The following is a 23,761-nucleotide window of genomic DNA, read 5'->3' as shown; positions in this document are numbered from 1 at the left end:
ATACTCCTCCGTTCGGCTGTTATTGCCGCTTTCCCCCTTTCGTGTCTTAGAAGAATCTGCTTTGGGAAGGGAGTGCGGCCGCTCACTCGTGGGCAGCTGGCAGTATGCTCCGCAGGGGTAACACCTTTCCCGTTCGTTGGTTAGGTTGTACTTCCAAATGGTTTTCTCCGTTAATTAAGTAAAATTATAACTGTTGTAACTTGAGAAGTTTCAGTTTCGTCTCTGTGGGGTTCCCCTCCTTCCCGTTGGGGGGTTGGGGTTCTCTCGAGCAGTTGTTTTTCTCAGCTGAATTAATTAATTGTAATTCTTGTTTTGTTACAGTTTTACGCTGCCGCTCCCCCTTTTGGGGGAAGGGAGTGCGTAGTCCTTAATTCATGTCTGTTCTCTTGGTGGACACCTTTATCGTCGGCAGACTAGGTGCTCCTCCCAATGGAGTTTTCTGTTACATAATTTGTTTTATTTATCCTCAGGAAGCGATGCCGTTCCTCTTTGTTTGGCTATGATAGCCAACGCTGAAAAGCAGTGCCTTTCGTCCCAGGGGAATCTGCTGTCACTGTGCCATCACTTTCCTGTTCTCCTGCACCTGCGGCAACTCATGATCATCACGCTAACCTCGAGGAACTGGCTTCGGCTGCATTTTCTCTGGTAACATTCGTTGCATACCTTCAACTTGAACAAGGCTTGATTGGAAGCAGAGCGCTGCGTGAATGTTGGGCTCTGTTTCTCCCTTCCGAGGGAAAACTTCCCTTCATCATCTCTTGTCTGTGTGGGTCCCCTTCCTAGTGAAGGGGCTCTCATAGAGACTTCTCTTCGGAGACTTGCTGATGGTGTACTTGCTGATCCACCGGTTGCTGTTTGACTTCGGGTTGTGGGAGAAGTCAACGCCGTGTTCGTCCTCCTCTGTGCCTTCAGGGTGCTCCTGCTCTGTTGACGAAGAGACACCTCTCACATCTTCGGCTCCACAGTCTTCCTCTTCAGAGGAATCTGCCCAACCTGCCTCTTCAGAGGAACCTGCCCAGCCTGCCTCATTTGGTTCCCAACCTTTGCTTCCGTCATCGGCCTTTCCTTGGTCGCTTGCAAGGGATCGTTCTCAATCTCCTCCTGAGTATGTGTCACCTCACAAGGGTCCCATTTCTCTACCTGAGCTCCAGCTGCAGTTCTTCGACAGCATTCTCTGTCTCATCAGGTTTCTGCTTTATGTTCGCCTGGTTGTCAGGTTCACCATTGACCTTCAACGAGAAAATTACCCACCGTCACGTCAGCTTGTAGATCGCCTAGCCATTGTGGACAGCTGTCGACTAGTTTAACCTCTTGTACAGGTGTATCGCCTGCTACGCGAGAATCGCTTGCAGTTCGATAATTGCCTGCTCGTTCATCCTCTCGTGTTTCGCCTACTATGCGAGAATCGCTTGCAGTTCGACAGCCGCTTGTTCTTCCATCTCCCATTTGGGAATTGCCTACTACGTGTGAACCGCTTGCAGCTTGACAATTGCCTGCTGTTCCAGCTGTTTGGAATCGCGTACTTGTTAGCGCTAGGAACTTTGATCTTCTACCTGACAGCGTTCTCATGTGTCTCGTAACCGAAACGCTTCAATCACCGTCAGAGCATAAAACGCCCAACGGTCCGTAAATCGCCTCGGTGTGAATAGTCGGCTTACTTCCTCGTCCAGTGATTCGTAGCTAGTTGACGCTCCTCTCTCAATAAGGCAGCGTTCGGCTTTTGCTCGAAGCGTTTCAGTCTGACATGTCTCTTTGGAACACAATCACCCTCCAGGCCGTGAATCGCTCAGCCTTTACAACGCTCACCTGCTCGACAGTCTCTCCATCGTCTGGCAGTGTGTGAATCGCCGACGCTTCCATCAGCTCGTGAATCGCCTGACCATTGTCGACGATCGACCTTTCGTGTACCACCTAAGTGTTCGGTTACACATGAATTGCCAACGCTTCCATCAGCTCGTGGATCGCCTGACCATCGTCAACGATCGACAACTGATGTACCTCCTAAGCGTTCGGTTGCATGTGAACCACTTGCACATTCAACTTCTCGTCAAGCTTCTGCTACGCGAGAATCACCTGCTCGTCAGCGATCGTATTGTCAACAGCGTCCACCTCAGCGACTACAAGCATAGCTTACACCTTCACCGTCCTAGGAATTGCTCATCTGTCACTTGACGAACCAGCGTTCAGCCATAACTCAGAGCGTTCCCAAACCATCCCGTCAATTCCCTTCGGAACGCGTTCACCCTCCTGTTCAGGATTCACTTCAACGTGAATCATCTCTCATCTGTCAGCCTTCACGCTCAGCTATGCATGAGTCGCCTACTCGAGGATCGTCGACACACCAACTTGCCTCTCGTGCCTCGCTAACGATCGATCCCGTATCGTCGCGGTATCGCTCGTCAATGCGGGGACACTCTCCCTCTTATCGATCGAGTCATTGGTCTTCATGTTAGCAATCACCATCGTTTCTTGTGCAGGAGGTTTCCCGATGCTCTCCAACGCGTCAGCTGCCATCACATCATCATGCAAAGAGGATCACTCCCTGCAGCTACCAAAGGCGGTGGTTGTGGCCGCTAGGAAGGTAGGGTGGTTAACGATTGTTCACCGATGTACCTGGAAGGCTTTGGACACCTTCCTTCTTTCTAGCACCCACACCATTGACTTTCTGGCCCACCAGGTGGTGACCCTGTGTGCTTACACCATTCTGAATCTATCAAGAGTTGTCAATTCACTGCCCTGCCTCTCTCTCGGCGGTTTTCCCGGTATCGCTTGTTGACTCTTGTTAGCGTCAGCAATGAACGTTGACGTTGCTGTTTTGGAGAGCTCGTCTGCTGCCCTGCCAACTACACCTGCGACTGCGCTGCCTTCTCCCTCTTCTGCCGTCGAGGTGTGTGCTTCTTCCCCTGACGAACATCCCTCGGGGGGAGAGCAAAGTCCGAGGCATGTTTCTGCGACGAGTGTTTCCCTTTCCAGTAAAAGTTCTCACACAGAGAGACTCCTTCGGAGGCTTGCTGTTGATCAGCCTGCTGATCCCAGGCTCGTTCATCGTTGGTCGGCGACAAAGAGTTCTTTCACCTTTTCGCCTCTTCAGTCTTCTTCTTCGAAAGAAACTGTCCATCCTGATCCTTCCTCTGGTTACTGACCTTTGTCTCCGTCTCCGATCTTGTCTCAACATTCTCCGTCACACCAGGCTTTTGCACGATGAGATGCGGTGGCTGAGAGTTTTCACCAGCAGGTCCCTAACTCTGAGATCGCTAGGCTCTGAAACTCCTCCATGGAGGGGTTCTTCCTTTTGGAGCCAAGGGATGTCGACCAGGCTGCGGAGAGGTGGAGGAAGTCCAACACGGATTCCCTTCTTCTTAGGGCCCTAAAGCAACGGTTTCGAAAACAAAGGTGTCTTAGAACCCCTCTCCTGTCAAGGAAGGGAAAGGTAACAAGTTCAATTGTGGAGGGAAAAGTCAGAGCGGTGGCGGTAAAACCCGTAAACACTAGGAGAGGTCATCTCCCTGCTTGTCCACCAGTGGGGAAATGCCTGGCTGGACCAGGTGGATGCAGCTCGAGGCCAAACCTTGGACAATCTCCGTGATTCGTTTAGGGTATCGCATTCCGTTCTTTTCATCTCTCCCTCCACAGACCAAGAATCCAGTGCTTGTGAACTATGCAATGGGATCAGCAAAGGGCAGGCCCTTCTGGCTGAAGTCCAGAGGGTCCTATCCAGGAGGTCCTCGACAGTTCCCCAGTCTTTTTCAGTCGATTCTTTCTTGTGGAAAAGGCATCTGGAGTCTGGAGACCAGTCACTGATCTCTCAGCTCTGTACAAGTTTGTCGAACAGACATCATTCAGTATGGAGACGGCAGACACGGTCAGTCTAGTGATAAGACCAGAGGACTTCATGTGTATACAGGATCTAAAGGACACATACTTCCAGATCCCAATCCATCTGTCTTAAAGGAAGTATCCGAGTTTCAACATCAATAACAGGACATACCAATTCAAGGTTGCTGTGTTTCGACCTTTCCACAACACCTCAGGTCTTCACAAGAGTGTTTGCCCTGTGTCATCTTGGGCTCGCAGGTTCGGCATCTGTCTCCTTCGTTACCAGGATGACTGGCTAATCCTAGCAGACTTGGTGGCAACCCGTCTTCAGCACCGAGACAAACTTCTGAAACTTTACCAAAATCTGAGTATCATGGAAATCTCGAGAAGTCCTCTCTGCTTTCCTCTCAAAGACTGATATACATGGGCATGGTATTAAGACACCAAACATCATAAAGCCTTCCCATCAAACAGGATAGCAAGGCTGAGGAAAGTCGCAAGGCCTTTCCTCAAACGGGAAGATCTCCTAGCCCAGAAGGGGCTATGTCTCCTCGGACATGTATCATCCTAGGCCCGTCTAGTTCTCATTGGTTGCCTCAGGATTTGATCTCCAGTGGTGTCTGAAGTCCAATTGGAATCAGGCTTTCGATTCCTCGGACGCTCTTGATTCCCATGAGATCAGAGGAAAGGACGGATCTTGAATGGTGGCTGGCAGATGAGAATCCTCTGAAGGTTGTCGATCTTCTCGTCCCCCCTCCTGATTTGATGCTGCTCTCTGACGCATTAAAAGAAGGGTTGGGACTCATGTTCAGCACCACATGGCCTCAGACCTATGGTCAGAGTCCGAATAGTACCTTCACATAAATCTACTGGAGATGAAGGCCGTTTTTCCTAGCCTTTCAAGAGTTCCACCAGTTCCTAGCGGTTCACTCATTGGTGGTGATGAGCGACAACATCACAGTAGTAGCTTACATCAAGGAGCAAGGAAGTACTTTTTCGCAGCCCCTATCCCATCTAGCAGTAGACATACTGAGTTGGGCAGAAGTCCACTTGGCCTCACTATCAGCTCGCTTCATTCCAGGCAAGAGGAATGTGCTCGCCGACAATCTGAGCAGAGCATCACAGTTAGTGGGTTCCTAATGGTCTTTGGATCATCTAGTAGCCAATAAAGTTTTAACTTTGTGGGGTTCCCCGACTGTGGACCTGTTCGCAACGGCCCTGAACTTCAGGCTTCCATTGGACTGCTTCCCAGTCCCAGATCCCAAAGGCTCTCTGTCAAGATGGATTCCAACAATGGTGGGACAACATCTACGTGTACGCATTCCCACTGTTCTGTCTGATGAGAATTGTACTCAACGAGACCAGAACATCGGTCAGTCTTTCAATAATCCTCATAGCTCCGCTATGGTATCATGCGAATGGTTCCCAGACCTTCTGCTGCCCCTGATGGAGCCTCTAAGAGAACTTCCTCCACGACACAATCTACTCAGACAACCACATGTCAACATTACCACAATGCAGTAGCATCGCCACGCCTTCATGCCTGGAGACTATCCAGCATCTCTTCTCTCAGAGAGGTTTTTGTTTTTTCACAACAAGTTGCAAAGGGGATGCCTGGATAGCTGCGAAAGTTATCAACTTCATTCTACGAGGCAAGGTGGAACGTCCTCTGTGGTTGGTGCCGCGGAAGGGGTCTCAATCCATTCAATACCACTTCCACCAATAGTGGAATTTCTCGTGTATTGAGGGAGGAAATGCATTATGCGTTTTCACCATTTAAAGGCTATCGCTCAACCTTGAGTCTTGCCTTTAAACTGAAAGGAGTGGGCATTTCCTCATCTTTAGAACTTCCATCCTCATACGTAGTTGTGAACTTACCTGTCCTCAGGCAGAAGCAAGCCCTCCCCCATGGAACGTAGTTCGTGTTCTTTGGTCCCTAGAAGGATCCCCGTATGAACCATTACGACAGGCAACAGTTTGCCTTCTAACCTGAAAGACGTTCCTGTTCGCCTTGTCCTCGGCCAAACGAGTTAGCAAACTTCATGGTCTTTCGTTTGATGTCACCCGTTCAAGAGGATGGGTAGAGGTAAGCTTCAGCTTCATCTTTGAGCTTGTTGCCTAGACTCAGAATTCAGGTTGTGGATCCTAGATTCGACTCCTTCCGGATAACGAGTCTCTGAGATGTTTGAGGCACTACCTCAAGAGATCAGCAGCAGCTCGGCCCAGAGCACCCTCACTGATCATTAGCATGGGCAGAAACAAGAGGAGGATCATGAAAAACACAATCTCCGCACGGATTCGCAGGGTCACTGACCTTGCTCTGAATCCCGATCCCCCTCCAGCACGTCGTCCTAAAGCTCACGATGTTAGGGTCATAGCTACATCTCTGGCCTTCAAGAAGAACTACTCTGACACAGGTATTGCAAGTGGGGGTTTGGAAACACCAAACTACATTCACCGCCCACTACCTGCAAGGGGCGACACACAGGAACCTCAATATGTTTTCTATCGATCCTGTGGTGGATGCACAACAGCTGGTTAAGTACCTCAAGCTCCTTATTGGACAAGTAGCAGAAGGTTGAGGGCATTGGTTACCTGGGTTTTAGTCTTGAGTGAATGAAAGGGAAAGTTTGGTCCTTTTCCTTTCTTCATCCTCCCCTCTCTTGGGGAAATCAGCATCCTGGGTCCTCTGCACAAGCTGACCTCAAACCTCTACAGGTGAACCATTGCTCCCTTATGTATCCTGGTATTGTCCTAATACTGTTGCGTCCCCATACCCTGGTGAGGTGGTATTGGGAATGTCTTAGCCTCTGCGGTTATTCCCTGCAAGCCTCAGAATAACCTTTACCTTGACAGTCGCATTCCTAGTTTCTCTTCACACACAGCTTGCGTAGGCCGCAGACTATGCTTAGCAGGTTTAGCGAGGTGTTAGGGTCTCCTTATTGTCGCGCTAATCCCTGTACAATAGGGAGTACCCCGGGTAAGGCCAAAAAGCCAGATTGGTAGGGACATCAACCCTCCTAATGGGTGAGTCAGCCCTATAAATAGCGTTTGTTTGTATTTCAGTTACGGAACAAATGACGAATTCGGAGGCAATTTATATTTTTCCTAACGATACAAGCCCTAGCTATTTATGCATACTTGCCCGCCAACCCTGTCCCCCTTGAAGTCCTATCTCCAAGTAAAGTGAGCATAATCACAGGTGTGTGAATGGGAAGGGTAGCAAGCTACCCCCCCCCTGAGCCCCCGCTAACTAGCGAGATGGGTAGATAACCCTGGCTAAGTTTTAATGTCTCGTCCTTTCAGCTTCGCCGAAAGCAATAACACGTACAAGTAGCTAAGCTAAGGTTTGTATTGTTTGGAAAAATACGAATTACCTCCGAATTTGTCATATTGAGCCTTATGATGGAGAAGCATGACCATTAGAATTAACTACATACCTATTACTGTGTACAGGATGGTACTGTCTGAGATCAAAATACAAAGGGCGGTCAGAATTAAGAAAAATCTTATGCAACATAAGAAGTAACATCAACTGTGTCAGATATTATTATGTAGATCATAAGAAAATCTTATATAAGACTTTCTCAATAAGACAATTTGATCCTACTTGATTGATTACAAACCCTTGTTGTTTACATAATAGAATGATAACAGCGAAGTTGGAAATAATGGCGCCTCTTGGGTAAAATGAGTGGGGAGGCTGCTCAAAAAAATTGATAGCCTTTGTTTTAATATTGTGGAAGGAAACAAACGGGTTGTACTGTATAAGAAAATGTATTCAGAAACTTGATAGAATCCTAAAAACAAAATCAAACCATTTTTACTTAACCCTAACATAAATTGTTTTTGTTCAAGCTTGATCCATTCATTTAGAAATTAAATCAATTTTTCTTGTTTTATTTTGAATGAAAAGATCTATTATTTTATCTTTGATCTCTGGATGACAGTCAACTGAAGAATGTTTTGCTCCATCGAAAGCGCTACAAGTGTATTTAGTCTTTTTTAATTCATAGTGCTTCTTAGAAATGTTTTTATTTTCAGTGTTGAAAAGCAGCATCTACCTTTGTTGTGGTCATGGGAAGTGTTAATAAAATAAGAAATGAGAAAAACTAATAAAATGGAATAGTTGGAGGTAGGATAATACTGTGATCTAATTTTACATTTTATGACATTTAAGAATATAGCACACAGTATTCTAGCACAACCCCCGTGAAGTAAAAACAAATAACTACCCTTCACTGGCACACCAAGGTTGGCACTGTGGGAACGACAGTGCTCTCTCTCCTTCTCAGCCCGTGGATCAGACTCGCGTGTAGCTTCCTGTGTGCATGCGCAATACAGCCAAATACCCCACAGCTGGGATTGGAAGTGCACAGTTCCATACAAACATTCGTTTATTTTTTTCCATAAGTGAAGGATGGTTACTGACATTAAGCTCAAGAATTATATACTGTATTGTACAAGTATAAGGAAATAATTGAAAAAAAAAATCATTATATTGAATATTAAAAATATCAAATAAAATTAGGGATGCTGCAGTTTCACATTACTTATCGCAAGCTGCTACTGTCTTGAATACAACCATTAAAGCTTTTAACAAGGCTTTCAACTACCAACTGGTTGTTCCCAGTTGGCAGGGAGAAAGCACTGCCTCCCACTCCCTCAATGGCAAACCACTTTGAAATCAGCCTCTGGTTTGAAGAGATGTTCTCACCTTGCTCTTGATATATACTGGTTATTGATAAGGGTGATGGCCCTTTAATGTTGGGACAACCTTCTGGCTAGGTGGCTCCTCCCTTGTGAAATAGGAAGGGCGTCCTCCTGCGTGGAGTCTGGGGTTCAAGACGTTGTGGCCTTCAAGCTCAAGACGTTGTGGCCTTCCTTGAGCTTGAAGCGTTCCGTTCCAAGAATAGGCTGGTGGAGGTGTTGGTTGGGGGGGGGGCTCAGCAGGAGTTTACATCTGCTACTGGCATGGATGTCGTCTTCTCATCCCCTTTTAGAGGTAAGAGGAGGAATTCTCTCCTTCTCAGTCTCTTATACCCAGAATCTTCAGCCTCTGCTGCAGGTTTAAGCCCATTAGAGATCCTTTGGGGCAACACTCGTGAGTGTCTCCCCAACACTTTCCCTTTGGGACAGAAGTTTTCACTGAGCAGCTAGTCTCTTGGTGCAGGGATGGGCCCCCCTACCTCCCCTCTGAGCTTGCCGACCCTTCTGGTTTTAGCGGCGGACACAATCGCAAGCGCGAGTTACTGTCCTCACCGGTACGACTCAACCCACAGGTCCATAGATACGTTTTTGTTAGGGCCTGTAGTACTGCTCAGCAAGAGGTTTAGCTAGCCTAGCTCTTCACAGAGGACTATTAGCAGCTGATCGAGGGCAGAGGTTATGGTTTTAGTCTGGGGTGAATGTATGAATAACTTGCCTTTTTTTCACCTTCCCCTTTCTTGGGTCACTTGCAGGTAAGTCCCATGTAGCTCGTAGCTGTTATACTCTACATATTTTGTTAAAATTCTAACAGTCAAATTCCAGCCAAGCTGAAATCATACTCCTGTTAAAGGTCTTAGGTTTGCATAGTTAGGGAGAATACAAATTGTTTTTAAAATTTTAATATTTCACGGTTATTTAATAACCATTGGTTGAGGACGGATGGTAGGGAGGGAGTGGGAGGGCTTGAGAGAAACTTGTGAAGGGGGAACGATTTTGGGCAGATGGTGAGGTAAGGTGAAGGGTGATGTGGAGAGAGGAGGTTGGGTAGAAAATATGGCCTTTGATGGAATGCATTGGAGAAGGTACGTCAGGCAACCAACCCCTTAATATAGGGATACTGTAACAGGAAAGGTGGTGATCCTCTGCCATTAGATAGAAAATTTCAATCTGTACTAAATACACACAAGAGGTGGCTAGCATAATATATTTTTGTCTGTGAATTTTTCTCAGCAGAGTTTATGCTTTTAGGGATATTTAGTTGTCTGACATTTTATGGATCTTTCAGCATAATCATAACAAAATTGTAAATACATTAGATTACATGAATGACCTGACAAAGAAATGCAAAAGACATCCCTTAGAGAGACATGCAGCAAATGTTTATTTACGATTATCATAGAGAATATAAGAAAACTGATCAGCTGTTCCTCAGGGAAGCATAGAAGATGGTAGAATTACAGTATAGCATACTGTACAATACAGAGATACTTGAATGAATAGCTTTCCTTGGAATTTTTGAAGAATAAGTAAATTAATTAGGTACGATGGTCAAAGTTACCTGATAGACATGGGTAGTATATAGAGCATATAAAGGTCATTGAAGCAATAAGAAATAATTTTCATTTAAACGATATTTGAAACTGAATTAGACACCCCTCTCATATTTATATATATAGATTATTGATGCCTCCTGTTTATTTCAGGTCTCGTTCACCAATTGACAATGACCGTGATGATGACAGCGACAGAGATCGGGATCGTAATAGAAGATTAGACCGCACAAGACGTAGCGAACGCCCAAGGTATGTGGAATACTTTCTTTTCCATTTTTTTTACATGTAGACATTTTATAAGAGAGAGAGAGAGTGGGAGATATTTAGTGGAAGATATTTAGTTAGTGGGATACAATTACTGTAGTTTGTTAGTTATTGCTACTGTAGTTGATTTATTCCATGGGGAATGACGATCATTAGAAGCCGTTTTTGGTGTAGATTGATATACAGTATTACTTACTTTATTACTATTCTTAAAATTTATTTGTTCCTACACTAGTACAAACCCTTGTCCTTGAATAGGAGTATAGTGTTTTCAGCTTGGCTAGAACCGGGCTGTCAAAGTTTTTAAGGAGGTGGCAGTAGTTTTTGACATCCTGTGGCTGAGTGGTCTCCCCGCCACCCTTGCCATGGTCACTACCAGCAGGGATTGGATTCATTCAGGCCTCTCTCTAGCTCTTGGAACAAAGCTTCTCCTACCTTGACGACAACGTAGTTAGGCAGCTGCTTGCATATCCCTCTCCTTGTCATTGCCGTGTCTGTAGGACACAGCAGAGCACTCGTTGCTTTACCAAGGCCTTGTTCCTAGAAGCTTGTGCCTAAGGTTCCAACCTCTCATGAGGGACAACCTACTACTCTGCTTGCACACAAGCATATAGCAGTAGCCCAGCCTTCCTCGCCCTTAGGGGAGAGGAAGGCTGCTCACCTCTCACCTTTGGGAGAAAGGACGAGCACGAGTCTTATCTTCATTATGTGTCATTTGTGGGAGATACTAACCTTAGTCTTGTGGATAATTCTGGCTTACTGTTGCATACCCAACCACCCGGCGAGATGGGCGGGTGATCTCCTCTGCCTGATGGGGGTCTGCGCGGTCCCTCAACTAGGTGCTCAGCTCTCTACAGCAAGTTTGTCTTCTCTTGCTCGCAAGCGTAAGAAGTCTTGAGTACATGTGCACGGGTGAGCGCTACCTCACTAGCTCCTCCAGCCCTCTATGCACAGGTAAGAGGGCAACAAGTACAAGTAGATGCCATCTTATCTTTACTCACTGGTGTAGGTTTGCTTGCTAGCACTCCTCGCCGTTAGGGGAAGCAGCGAGCTTTTTCGCAAGGTAATGCTGCTCCGGCAACATTCTCCTTGCAGCATGGTAGTCAGACAGACAGCACTCGCTTCCCTAGGGAAGGGCACTATGACTCATCCTCTTCTGCTCTAACTTTCCTTGGTGTACCAGTCAAACCGAGGAAACACTCTTGTGGCGCCCTATTGGAAACGGTCTCCTTATCGAATATTGCACCATAATGCATGAACTTGGTGCAGGCAGTACGACAGGTGGCCTCAGGACCGACTAAGACCCCTCCAGTTATACCTCCTGCGGGTTCCGCCCAATTGACCCAAGCCATAGCAGTTTTGCTAGGCAAGTACCTCCTCCAGTGGTGCCAAGCCTTCCTTCCCCTCAGCGGTTCTTCAGGTACCAGAATATCCGAGTGCAAAGGCTTCTAACACGGCACCCGATCTGAGTGGGAGAGATTTGACATTATACTCATCCAACTGCAGAAAAGGAAACTTAGTTATCGTGCATCCACTACTCCTCTGGGGGACTCCATTCACCTCAGGACTAGCAGAGAATTGACATTTACCAATAACTATAGGGTGATGCCTATACAGTCGACCTAAACCATTCAGAACCTTTGACTCCAGTAGCGGAGGCTCTTCTTCCTCCTCCCTCTTCCTCTGAAGTTGCAAGGCCTAAGGAGTTAGAGAGGAATGAGAGATCCTCCCTTCTTGCGAACATTAACATCTACCCGCAGGAAAGGAAGGATGCTAAGACCTTCCCTAAGAATTGGCACTCAACATTTCTGCTGCCAGCTCAAAGAGAAGGTCCATCAGTTCCCTCATCCGTTTTCCGTTAGACCGGAGCACAGCGGCCTTCTTCTGAGGGCTCATTCCTCTGCTAAATGGACTTCTGTTGATGACCTGGACCCTCCCTAAGTGCCAGCTCGGAGAAGGAATCCTTTGGTGACGGCTTGGAGCATTCAAATGGTATGTTGCCTGTGTCTGCCAGCCCCAAGATATCTCGCTTGAAATAAAAAGACACTGTGACCCCATCTTTCTTCAATTTCTTTCTTGCATCAGAATGATCAATTCCTGGGGGAAACCAGATCGAGTTCGAGCTGAGGGTAAGTACACAGTCCTAGACCTCTTCTATGATTCTCCAGGCCCACCAAGACTAAGGTAGCTTTTCCTCTTGTCTAGGGGGTCAGGGTTACCAAGAAGTGGGCTTACGCCCAAGTGACAGGAGACTCGGTCCCTCAGGTCTGTGAACTCGTCTCATTTGCTTCCTCCGCTGTACATACACCAGAGTAATTACTATGAGATGGTGGATGACGACCCTTCTCCACTCCCTTTGGATTTGGCAATTCTGACAACCCATAATATGTCCCTGGACAAGCTTGCTGCATTGCCGGTGGCTTTCCCTGCGGTTGATGCCGCAAACCTGGAATTGGTGACTGTGTTCTTTGCAAGCTGTTATATGGTTGGATTACTGTTTGTGGTGTGGGTTACCTCTTTAAGAATGAGGATGACTCCAATGCAAGGAGGAGGGAGGCTATGTTGGCCTTCCTTTTCTGGGGTGTCCGGATGATGGAATTCTTAACCCACATCGTCAACCAGTGGATCGACTAAGGTTTGAGGCAATGGGACTTTGTAAACTTGAAATTCCAGAGGTGGATGCATAGGAGAGAAGCGATGAAGCTTCGCAACTCCTCAATGGAGGGCCACTCCCTCTTTAACGAGGAGGACATTGATGCGGTTGCAAACAGATGGAGGAGGCAAGTCAAGACTTTCTCCTCTATAGGGCAATGACTTCTTGGCTCATACTGTACTCCTCAGCACCACCTTCACAGTAATCATCTCTGACAAAGCGCCAAGAGCATAAGAAGTGGTTGCAACACCAGAAATGGGCAGGTCAGCATCAAGGTCTCAAAAAGTCCTTTCAATCTAAGGGCTCCAAGAGAGATAGAGGACACAGAAGGGGAAGACGGCGCTGTTCCCGGCATGGGGACATTCTTCCAACCAGTCCACTGGTGGTGGGTGTCTACATAGGAGTTGGCAGAGGTGAATGCTCCACAGGCTTGAACCTTGGTCGGTCACCGTACTCAGAGTGGGATACACTACATTTACCCCCTCTCTGTGCAAAGAAAATTAAGAATAAAGACTTTGCAGTTTTCCCAGTAACTTTATCTGCCGGTTTCTGTGTAACCTACTAGTATAAGCTCTTTGTTCCTATTTAACACCGTTCCTGTTACTGTTTGTTCTTTCGAAATTGTAAATTAGTGACGACAATGTCATTATAATTGAGGAAGGGGGACATCATTGGAAACTGTCGATAGAAGAACTTCAAGGTACTCCTGCCACACCTTTGTCTCTTTACACTACCGGTCGTAAGATATTAGCTCCACCCTTCCCTATACTGTTGAGGATGAAATAGTCCTATAAGATCAATCGATAGGAGTTGCATATACATTACTCCTCCCATTTATCATCCCGTGTGAGAGATGTGGTGTCCATGAATCCCAGTAACTCCTTCACTGAAGACTAAAAATAAAACTTCCCCGAGAAACAATCAAAATAGTGCTACTATGTGCACATGCTCTACTGTAGAGAAACCTTGCCTGTTCTTGCACTCCTATAGTAGTACAGTTGGCTTTATTAATTTCGGTACACTTCACGGGAAGCTAAGGAGACATCTGGTTGCTGTACATGTAGCAGGTCATGCTGTGCTTAGCAATAGGGAAACTTGGCAACATTTTCTGTAAAACAAAGTCACTGAGTTTGTAAACACATGATAAAAAGCATTCTTGTTAATTTTGCGAAGTGCTGCACAATACAGTACAATATTGGTATTTGCTTCACAGCACTTTATAAAATAAATAAATATGCTCTTGATCACTTGTTTACATGTTCAGTGACTTTGTTTTACAGGCAATGTTTGGCAACGGTTACCCTATTGCTAATCACAGCATTACCTGCTACAATGTAAAGCGGCCAGACGTCTCCTTAGCTTTCTGCGAAGTGTACCGGAATTAAGCGGATCGTCCGCCATTGGAGCCAAAATTAGCTACTATCATTGAATTTCTAGAGTTTTACCTGATGTTGTTTGTATTATACTCTGCTGATTCTCTATAAATTTTATTGGAATCAGACCATAAATATATTTTTTATGAATAAAAATGGAAAAAATAGAAATTAAATTTCTTTGATTTTTCTAGAAAAATATGGCATTCAATTAAATATGTCATGCTTAGTGCTACAGTATTTGGAGTGTGAAAATACAGGTCTGAGGAATTTTTTCTATATTCGTTTTATTTCATTTTATTGGTATCTATATTTGTTCCAACACGGAGTACTTACCTCGAACTACTTTCTTAAGAGTATCTGGGATCTCCTCCCAACTGACCAGAATTTTGTGTAGTTTCCCCTATCTCCGTTTTCTATAGTGGGTCTCTCTGTAGCGGATGAATACGCTCCCTGAGGTGACCCGGGTCAGCAAGCGTGCGTGGCTAGGTCTCGGTCACCAGTAAGTTTCTGGTCGCATCGTGATTCACATCTTGCCGCGATCTCTTCACCCAGTGCGACCCTTTGTGTCTCCACGCGATCCCCACGTGTTCAATCCTAACCTTATCCACCTCTTTCCTCTGTGTCCCTGTGTCAATTATTGCCTTAGTGTTCATGATGGAGCATCCCCGTCGTTGCCCCGGGCCTATGGCCGGTAAATCTTGTGGTGCTTTTCTCTCCAAGCCGGAGGTCGACCCTCACACCTTGCGTTCGTCGTGTAGGGGCAGTGTTTGTTCCCCTACAGCCCCGTTGTCCGGAGTGCGAGTCTTGGAACGAAATCCAGTGGGTTCTCTACGGAACGAAGAAAAAGAAGGCAGCCAAGAGATCGCCTAAGAAGACTAGCATCTCCTCGCCTTTAGCTTCGCCCGATGCCTCGTCAGAGAGGGGTTCACTACCGCCTTCCCCAACCCAGAGTTGGGGACGAGGTAAGTCCATTGCAGGGAAGCGGCCCATTGCCCTTCCCCAAAAGTCTGATATTCCTGTTGGGGGGGATGTTGTGTCGATTCAGGCATGTGAGGGGCCTGAGGGAGGGGCGGGAGTGTGTTTGGGAGACGAGGTCCTGGTGCCTACGGGGCCCGTCTCTGCCGAAGATCCGATGTGGGGGAAGCCTGTTACGGCCCCTTCCCCCGCATCGTGGGTATGTATTTCAGGTGCTTCAGCGACCACGGGAGACGCCGAGAAAGAAGCAGGATTGTCGAATTCAGATTCCGTCGCCTGGACGGCACCCAGGACGCCCTTCAGGTCACCCATGAGACTAGAGTAAGAGTTCGACATCTGGTTCGCTTCGAAGGTGCCTCGGTCTACCCCGGCGCCCTCGTCAATGCTTCCGCCTGTCTTTCTACAGCCCTCTTCGCCAGTGGAACGGCACGAAGATCCCCCAGCAACGTTGGATGTATCAGTCGACTCAGCGGGTTTGTCTTCCTCTCCGTCATCATTCTCCTCCTCTTCGTCGAATTCGTTCTCCTCGGAAGATGAAGGCCTGAGGGACTCGAAGAGGAAACGGGAGAGGTCCCGCAGGAAGAGGTCCCGCTCACGCCGCTCCAGGAAACGGGCTAGGACCTCCAGGAAGAAATACAAGAGGAGCCGTTCGTCTAAGGATAAGTGGGTGCGGGTCACGATCCCCCGGAGTGAACTCCTCAAGGCTACCTCCGGTTGGCTCCCTAGAGCCGCTTCTTCGCCCTCGCGACACGGCTCCTCCAGCAGACCCGACCATCATCAGAAGTCGACGCACCAGGTCACTTTCAGCAAGCATAAGTCCGCGAAGGCACTGGCTCCATTCGGCCAGCGGAAAGACCCGCTCCTTCGGCCCGGCAGCATAGTCCCAGCCCCCGGGACCGCGATGGCTTTCCCCGAGCAACAGAGCCAGCCAGCTGGTCAGGAGAAGCCCGCGGCTCCGCGGACCTCCGCGGGAGGGAGTAGACCCATGACGGCTACTCCCGTCCCAGCGGATCCACCCACTTTGCGGGTCGCCACGCCGATGGCTCGGCATGAGAAGAAGGTTCTACCTTCCCATGCGGCTCCTTCCGTTACCGACGAGGCTCCTCATGAGGATGACCAGGTAACGGAAGGCCCGGTAGAAGGAGGAGAGTGCTTGTCAGACGACGTCTCCTCCTACCGGAAAGTCTTGGCACTCATCAGACGCCACCATAGGCTGGATGAACCTAAGCCCTCGGCAGAGCAGACCTGGCTCTCCGGGCTGAGCAGACTGGTGGACAACCCGGTTCAGCAGAAGCCTTCCCTAGCCCTACCTCTGGTGCGGGACGTGAAGCTGGGTATGGACCACACAGACAAGTTCATAGCCAGCCAAGCAGATGCCCCCAGGAGCCAGGTGCCTCCAAACTAATACCGGGACTTAAAACGCAGAAGCGCTTTTACGTCCAGAAGGGTCGTCGAGGAAGTCCCCGTACGGTCGAGCCAGCTATCGCCATATTGAATCAGGGAGCGGCAGAAGACAGGGCATCCTCCGCTCCGGTGTGCTCCTCACCAGCAGAAACTTCCATGATGGAGGATATGGCCCTAGACCTGGTTAATGTTTCTTCTCGGTTGGACTGGTGGGCCTGCACACTGGTGGGGTTCCAGTCCTCTCATGACCTCTCCGTTCCAGAAAACCAGGCCTTATTACGGGAATTGATCAGTTGGGGGGAAAAAGCCCTAAGTTTCTCTCCTATCAATCCCTCTCTCAAGCAGCCAATTGGGTTCTGCGGAAACGGGACACAGTTCTGAGCAAGTTGGTACGGAGATTACCCGAACGGGAGGCGAGGTCGCTGAGGAACTCGCCAGTTTGGGGCGAGTCCGTGTTCCCACTGAAGGCGGTCGAGGAGGTGATGGAGAGGGTCAGGAAACTTAAAGAAGCAGGATAGCCCAGACCCCCGCCTGCAAGACATCCAGCTCACAGGAGACCCTCTTCAGACACCCTTCACCCGTCCCATTCTTCACCAGTCCAACTGAGGAGAGAGTCTCCGTCAGTGTCTTGGCACCAAGTCCCGCAGCCCTCCCGTAGGGGAGGTTCAGCCCCACAGACAACCTTTAGGCCTTTCTATGCCAACTCCAGTAGAGGGCGCTCCAGCTGCGCCTCTAGGAGGAGATAGGCAGAGAGGCCCCCTACTCCTGCCGAAGCCTCAGGTAGGGGGATGCCTGAAACACTTGGCAAGCTTGGCGGGACTACGGAGCGGATCCGTGGACTGTAGAAGTACTGAAGGACGGGTACAGGTTGCCCTTCCTAGCGGAACCGCTCCCTCTAATCCCGGACCAACAGGCGGAGTGGTTGGCGCTCAAGGACCCCTTAAGAAGAACAGCTTTACAGGAGGAAGTGTCGGCCATGCTCGCGAAAGGTGGGCTGGAACCGGTCAGGAACCCCAGCCCGGGGTTCTACAGCAGACTCTTCCTGGTGGAGAAAGCGACAGGGGGTTGGAGGTCGGTCATAGATCTGTCAGCATTCAACAAGTTTGTGTGGAAGACCAACTTCAAAATGGACACCCTGAAGTTGGTGATGGCAGCCTTGAGAGAAGGGGACTTCATGATGTCCTTAGACCTCAAGGACGCCTACTTTCAGACCCTGTCCACCCCTCCAGCAGGAAGTTCCTAAGAGTGAAGTGGGGTACCCAAGCTCTGCAGTTCAGAACTCTCTGCTTCGGGCTGTCGACAGCTCCTCATGTCTTCACGAGAGTCTTCACAACAGTCTCAGTCTGGGCACACGAACAGGGCATCCGCCTGATTCGTTACCTGGACGACTGGTTGTTACTTTCAGCCTCAGAGGGAGTACTGAGGGAGCAAGGCGCGAAGCTTCTACGGTTCTGCAGAGACTTGGGCATCACCATCAACCTGGAAAAGTCGCAGCTGACGCCCTCCACCAGGATGACATACCTGGGGATGGTTCTAGACACCCAATTGGTGAGGGCCTTCCCCTCCTCGGAGAGGCTTGACAATCTGGATCGAATACTGCGACCCTTCCTAACGGACCAGCCGAGGAGAGCCAAAGACTGGCAGATATTGATAGGCCACCTCGTGTCGTTGGAGAAGTTAGTCCCCCGGGGGAGGCTCAAGCTGAGGGGAATCCAATGGAACCTAAAGGACCTCTGGACCCATGGGGAGTCCCCAGTTTCGGTGTCCCCGGAGACAAACGAAGTCCTGAAGTGGTGGCACGACAGGACAAACACTCTCAAGGGAATGCCCTTCGCCAGCGACCCTCCGGAGATGCTGTTATTCATAGACGCATCAAAGGAGGGGTGGGGAGCCCACCTGCTCGACGAGTCAGCGAAGGGGAAGTGGTCCCTTGAGGAAAAGACCCTTCACATAAACATGCTAGAGCTGATGGCCGTGCAAAGGGCGTGCCTAGAATTCATCCATCTACTCCGGGGAAACACTGTGGCTCTGATGTGCGACAACGCCACGGTGGTAGCCTACGTGAAAAAGCAAGGAGGACTGAAGTCGAAGGAGCTGTGCAGTCTCACGACGCAGTTCCTGGAATGGGCCTCAAAGGAGCAGGTCGAGGTCACAGTCAGGTTCATTCCAGGAAAGAAGAACGTGCTAGCTGACGGCCTCAGCAGGATGGGCCAAGTAGTAGGGTCGGAGTGGTCCTTACACCCAGAAGTGACCCAGACGGTCATCCTGAAGTGGGGCTCGCCGGTGATGGACCTCTTCGCCACGAGATTCAACGCACAGCTCCCCGTGTTTTGTTCTCCTATGCCAGATCCAGCAGCAGCGTTCGAGGACGCCTTTCAACATCCTTGGGACAACCTCGACGTGTATGCCGTCCTGCCCTTCGGGATGCTCAGACAAGTCCTCAACAGAGTAATTAGGGCAAGCAACCTGTGGATGACTCTGGTAGCGCCCTGGTGGCCGAAGAGAGAATGGTTCGCGGACCTAAAGGAACTGGCGCGCCTCCCACCATGGCCCCTTCCAGACAGGCAAGACCTCCTCCGGCAGCCACACTTCCAAAGGTTTCACGAAAACCCTCGGTCCCTCCGTCTACATGCGTGGAGGTTATCGAGCGTCTCCTGAAAAAGGAAGGCTACTCGTCGAAGACCGCAGCAAGGATGTCCGGGTACCTTAGACGGTCCTCTATCACGGTGTACCAAGCGAAGTGGGCCACCTTTATCAAATGGTGCACCTCACAGAACATCAGGCCGTCGGAGGCCTCCATTCATAAGATAGCCGACTTCTTAGTCTATCTGAGAGACGACGTGGGTATGTTGATTCCAGCCATCAAGGGTGTCCAAGCGGCTCTGGGCCAAGTCTTCCTCCTGAAAGGCATTGATCTAGGGGCTTCCAGGCAAATCTTGATGCTCATTAAGAGCTTCGAGCAATCGTGTTCCCCCCGTGCCTCTAGAGTGCCCCAGTGGGATGTGGCCAGAGTTCTGAGGGCCCTGTCGGAGCCTCCCTTCGAACCCCTCAAGGATATCCTGGACAAAGAGCTCACCCTCAAGACTGTCTTCCTCTTACCCCTAGCTTCAGCAAAGAGAGGGAGGGAGCTCCATGGGTTGTCGTACGAGGTCTCACACACTAAAGGTTGGCGAGAAGTAAGTTTCAGGTTCTTACCCAATTTTGTAGCCAACACTGAGAACCAAGCTTACGGGGACCCTAGGTTCAAGGAGTTTTCAGTGCCAGCGATTCCTCGTTCAGATAACCCGAAGGACTTGTTACGATGTCCAGTCAGAGCTGTACGAAAGTACCTGGAAAGAACGTCCAAGCTTCGGCCTGGGATCAAGTCTGTTCGTCTCCTCAGGACTAGTGAAGAAGGCAGTCTCCAAGAATACGATCTCGTTCTGGTTACGACAAGTAATTATGAGGGCTTACAACGAGACAGGAGTCTCTCTTCCGGGAAAACCAAGACCCCAGATATTAGGGGCCTGAGTACTTCGTTAGCCTTCCAGAAAAACATGGCTGTGGGCCAGATCCTAAAGGCAGGTACTTGGTCCAGGCAGTCCACCTTTACGGCGCACTACCTGAAGGACTGTTCTAGGAAATCTTTGGACGGCTTCTCCATTGGGACTCATTTCTGCGTTCCAGAAGATTTAAAGGTTGTAGCCCTGGGGAAGACGTGGACGGTAAGTCCAAGAGACACAGGTTCCTTCCTTACCTTTCCCTTTATTACCACTTCCCCTCCATTTCCCTTGATCCCTTCCCATGCCATGTGGAACACGTTCAGTTGAAGACATCCAGGCCAGAAGATTCTTGCAGAGGTGAGTTACTTAAACACTAAGTTAGTTTTTTGCATAGTTTTCCGTAAGTCTCATTTCTGTGTTGGCTCATAAGAACCTAGCCTCCTATCTAGGTTCAATCACGTTTCAAGCCGGGGTCTCGGTCCGAAAGGCCACTCCCACCTCCTAAAGTATAAGTCTCCTAAGAAAGAAGTTCGAGGTAAGTACTCCATGTTGGAACAAATCACAAATTTTAAGTAATTTTTATTTTTCCTAACTACTTACCTCGAACTACTTTTGGGTTATGGCCCACCCATCCTGCCCTGAGTGCCTTACAGGACTTTTGATACCATATCTATCATAAACTTACTGGTGACCGAGACCTGACCACGCACGCTTGCTGACCTGGGTCGCCTCAGGGTGCGTATTCATCCGCTACAGAGAGACTCACTATAGAAAACGGAGATAGGGGAAACTATACAAAATTCTGGTCGGTTGGGAGGAGATCCCAGATACTCCTAAGAAAGTAGTTCGAGGTAAGTACTGTTAGGAAAAATACAAATTACTTAGAATTTGTGATTTTTTCTTTTTTTTTTTGAACTTTAAAATTTTTAAAAAATTTTCAATAACCTTACAATTATAATTCCTCAGACCAGATTTTTGCATTTTTATTCTTTCCAACAATGTCTGTGGGTTTGAAATATCTTTGTAAATAATGGAGAAAAATCGCTTTCTATCGTCAATGATTATTAAAAACTATTCTAAAATATTTTAAAATAACTAAACTTATTTACTATATAGCTTTATCTCGTAATTACTGCAAGCATGGCCCCAAGCGCCCCCCCCCCCACATCACATGTGAGTACAACTCACTCAAGGTGAGGGTATCAGGAGGTGCCACCTCCCTCCTTGTTGCCTGGTTCTGCTTTTAGAAGGCACCACCTCCATAGTCTTTACTTTTTCCAATGTTTTTTTTCTTCTATTTCTTGGCATTTATAGTGTTAAAAAATAAGAAGATTCCTATCATCTTAAAAAGGAATGTCTATGATCAGTGTATCCTCCCCACTGTCCCCTATGGGGCCGAAACTTGGAATCTAACAAAATAGCTTTCCCTTAAATTACGAACAATGCAGAGGGCACATGAGAGAATTATGCTAAATCTAACATGGAAGGATAGAAAAACGGCTAAATGGATACGTAAAAAAACTAAAGTAATGGATATCCTTGAAACCATTAGCAAGCTCAAATGGAACTGGGCGGGGCACATTGCTAGGATGATAGACAACAGATGGACATCACAAACAACCTTCTGGACACCCCGAGGATACATAAGAAACCGAGGAAGACAAAAAACCTGCTGGCGAGATGACTTGGACCAACATAAGCAACAGTGGCACAGAATAGCTTGGGATAGAAGTCTGTGGAGGAACCTGGGGAAGGCCTACATCCAACAAAGGACTTTTGAAGGCTGAAATGATGACATCTTCTACCTGTCTTTATAAAGTGAGGATAAGGATTTACAAATATCGGTACTCGTGCCAAACAATGCTTCGAGAAGATTGCTTCTTTCATATCTAAAATTGTGTTCTAGCGTGGTTGTTTCGGCGACAAATATGACACGATGTAATCCAAAAAACTTTATTTTCGGGCATTTTTTCCAGTCAACTATTTATTGACTCATTTGGATTCTGTGTCCACCCTGGTAAGCATCTTAGTAGTAGATCAGAAGAGGACATGTCAGTGAATATATGACATATGGGGGCATTTAAGTCCAAAGGTATTTTTGACAAATGTTTTTTTTTTTTCATGAGATGGTGTATTTCCTCCAAGCTTTAGCTTTATTAAAAAAGCACCTGGAATTTTCACCAACAGGACAGAAGTTATGACTAGGATTTTCATCAGTTGAAATCAAGTGAAAATACATAGCCCAAATTGCTTTTCTCATGCTTTCAACAGTTGTATTTGTGTTATTTCACAATGCTTTTCCATAACAACGCTGAATATATTCTGTAAGCTTTTGTGTTAGCATGTTTTTTCCTGAAAGAAAGCTCTTTGTTTTCCAAGTTTTCCAGTTTTAGTTTGAGTTATTTCACTCACGTCTTTTTTTAATTTTCATCAAGCGATGTCCCATCCTTTTCTCAGCATGATTTATGCAGTCTTCTTTTACCACTTTCATATTTCTATAAGGACTATTTTTATTATTCATAGCACAAAAAGGATTTTGACGAAGGAAAAATCTATTTCTGGGCTAGGAACCTGTGTTGCCCAGTGAAATGCTCCTATAGCACCATTTCTAAGGCATAAATACAGCTAACTATACCAGAGAAAAAAGATGCATGGAATGCCTGGAATAAACCAAGCTCGCTCACTCTAATGAGTGTCGGTATAGTAACTGGGGCGTGTAAGAACCACGACCATAGGTCCCTCAGCAGTTAGACCCCTCCTTCTTCAACATCCCCCGGAACTACGAGGTGCCGATCTACACCCGACTGCTGCCTTCTACTACGACTATCCTCCCCTCACCCCTACCCCTCCCCACGCTCCCTCCCTTATTCCTCCTAGCACCCCAAGCTTGGACCAGTCTAGGGTGAGGGAAAAAGAGAGGGGTGGGTTCACTGGGCGACACAGGTTCCTCGCCCAGAAATAGATTTTTCCTTCGTCAAAATCCCTTTTCTGGGCTCGACCTGTGTTGCTCCGTAAAATCATAAGCGAAATGTTTCTAAGCTTGGGAATACACATAGAAATAAGGAACTGAAATAAAAACAGAACATGTAATTAAGGGAGTTTAATAACAAAACGTAAACTAGCAATACGCGAAGTACAGAATACAGAAATCTTCCCAAAATTAACAGACAGATATACTGGGGGGACTCTCAAGAATCAAAATTAATTATAACAAAGGGACGGTAGGGAGAGTAGGCAAGGCAGGCTCCTTATTAGGAAACAAGGCACTAAAAGAAAGAAGGGGGGTAAAAAGATAGGACCTAATTATAATGGTTCTTCTATATCGGGAGGAACTACGTTCCTTGCTGCCACTGTTGCAAATTTAAGGGCCTCCAAAGATTTCAAATAGTGGCGTTTAAAGACTGTTGGTGACTTCCAACTGGTGTATTGTTTCAAGTCTTCAAAGTTCATGTGATGGAAATACTTAACTGAGGTCGCCACTGCCCGGATATCATGGTCATGTGGGACTGAATGAGGATTGGTTTGCTT

At 47.7% G+C, this 23,761-nt stretch overlaps 1 protein-coding gene across 4 annotated transcripts in view; it reads left to right on the top strand.

The window, feature by feature from the left end:
- The window catches only part of LOC137629480 (myelin expression factor 2-like), a 100,996-nt gene that overhangs the window by 14,069 nt on the left and 63,166 nt on the right, over positions 1-23,761 (top strand). For all 4 annotated transcript variants that reach the window (XM_068360810.1, XM_068360809.1, XM_068360808.1 and 1 more), the window contains exon 2: positions 10,230-10,328. In XM_068360810.1, coding sequence (XP_068216911.1) covers positions 10,230-10,328 — 99 coding nt within the window. The remainder of the gene's footprint in view (positions 1-10,229; positions 10,329-23,761) is intronic.

This window comes from Palaemon carinicauda, chromosome 37 (assembly GCF_036898095.1).
Source record: "Palaemon carinicauda isolate YSFRI2023 chromosome 37, ASM3689809v2, whole genome shotgun sequence".
NCBI classification, from domain to species: Eukaryota; Metazoa; Arthropoda; class Malacostraca; order Decapoda; family Palaemonidae; genus Palaemon; species Palaemon carinicauda.
The sequence above is the reverse complement of the archived record's forward strand: the minus strand, read 5'-3'. Positions and strand labels throughout refer to the sequence as shown.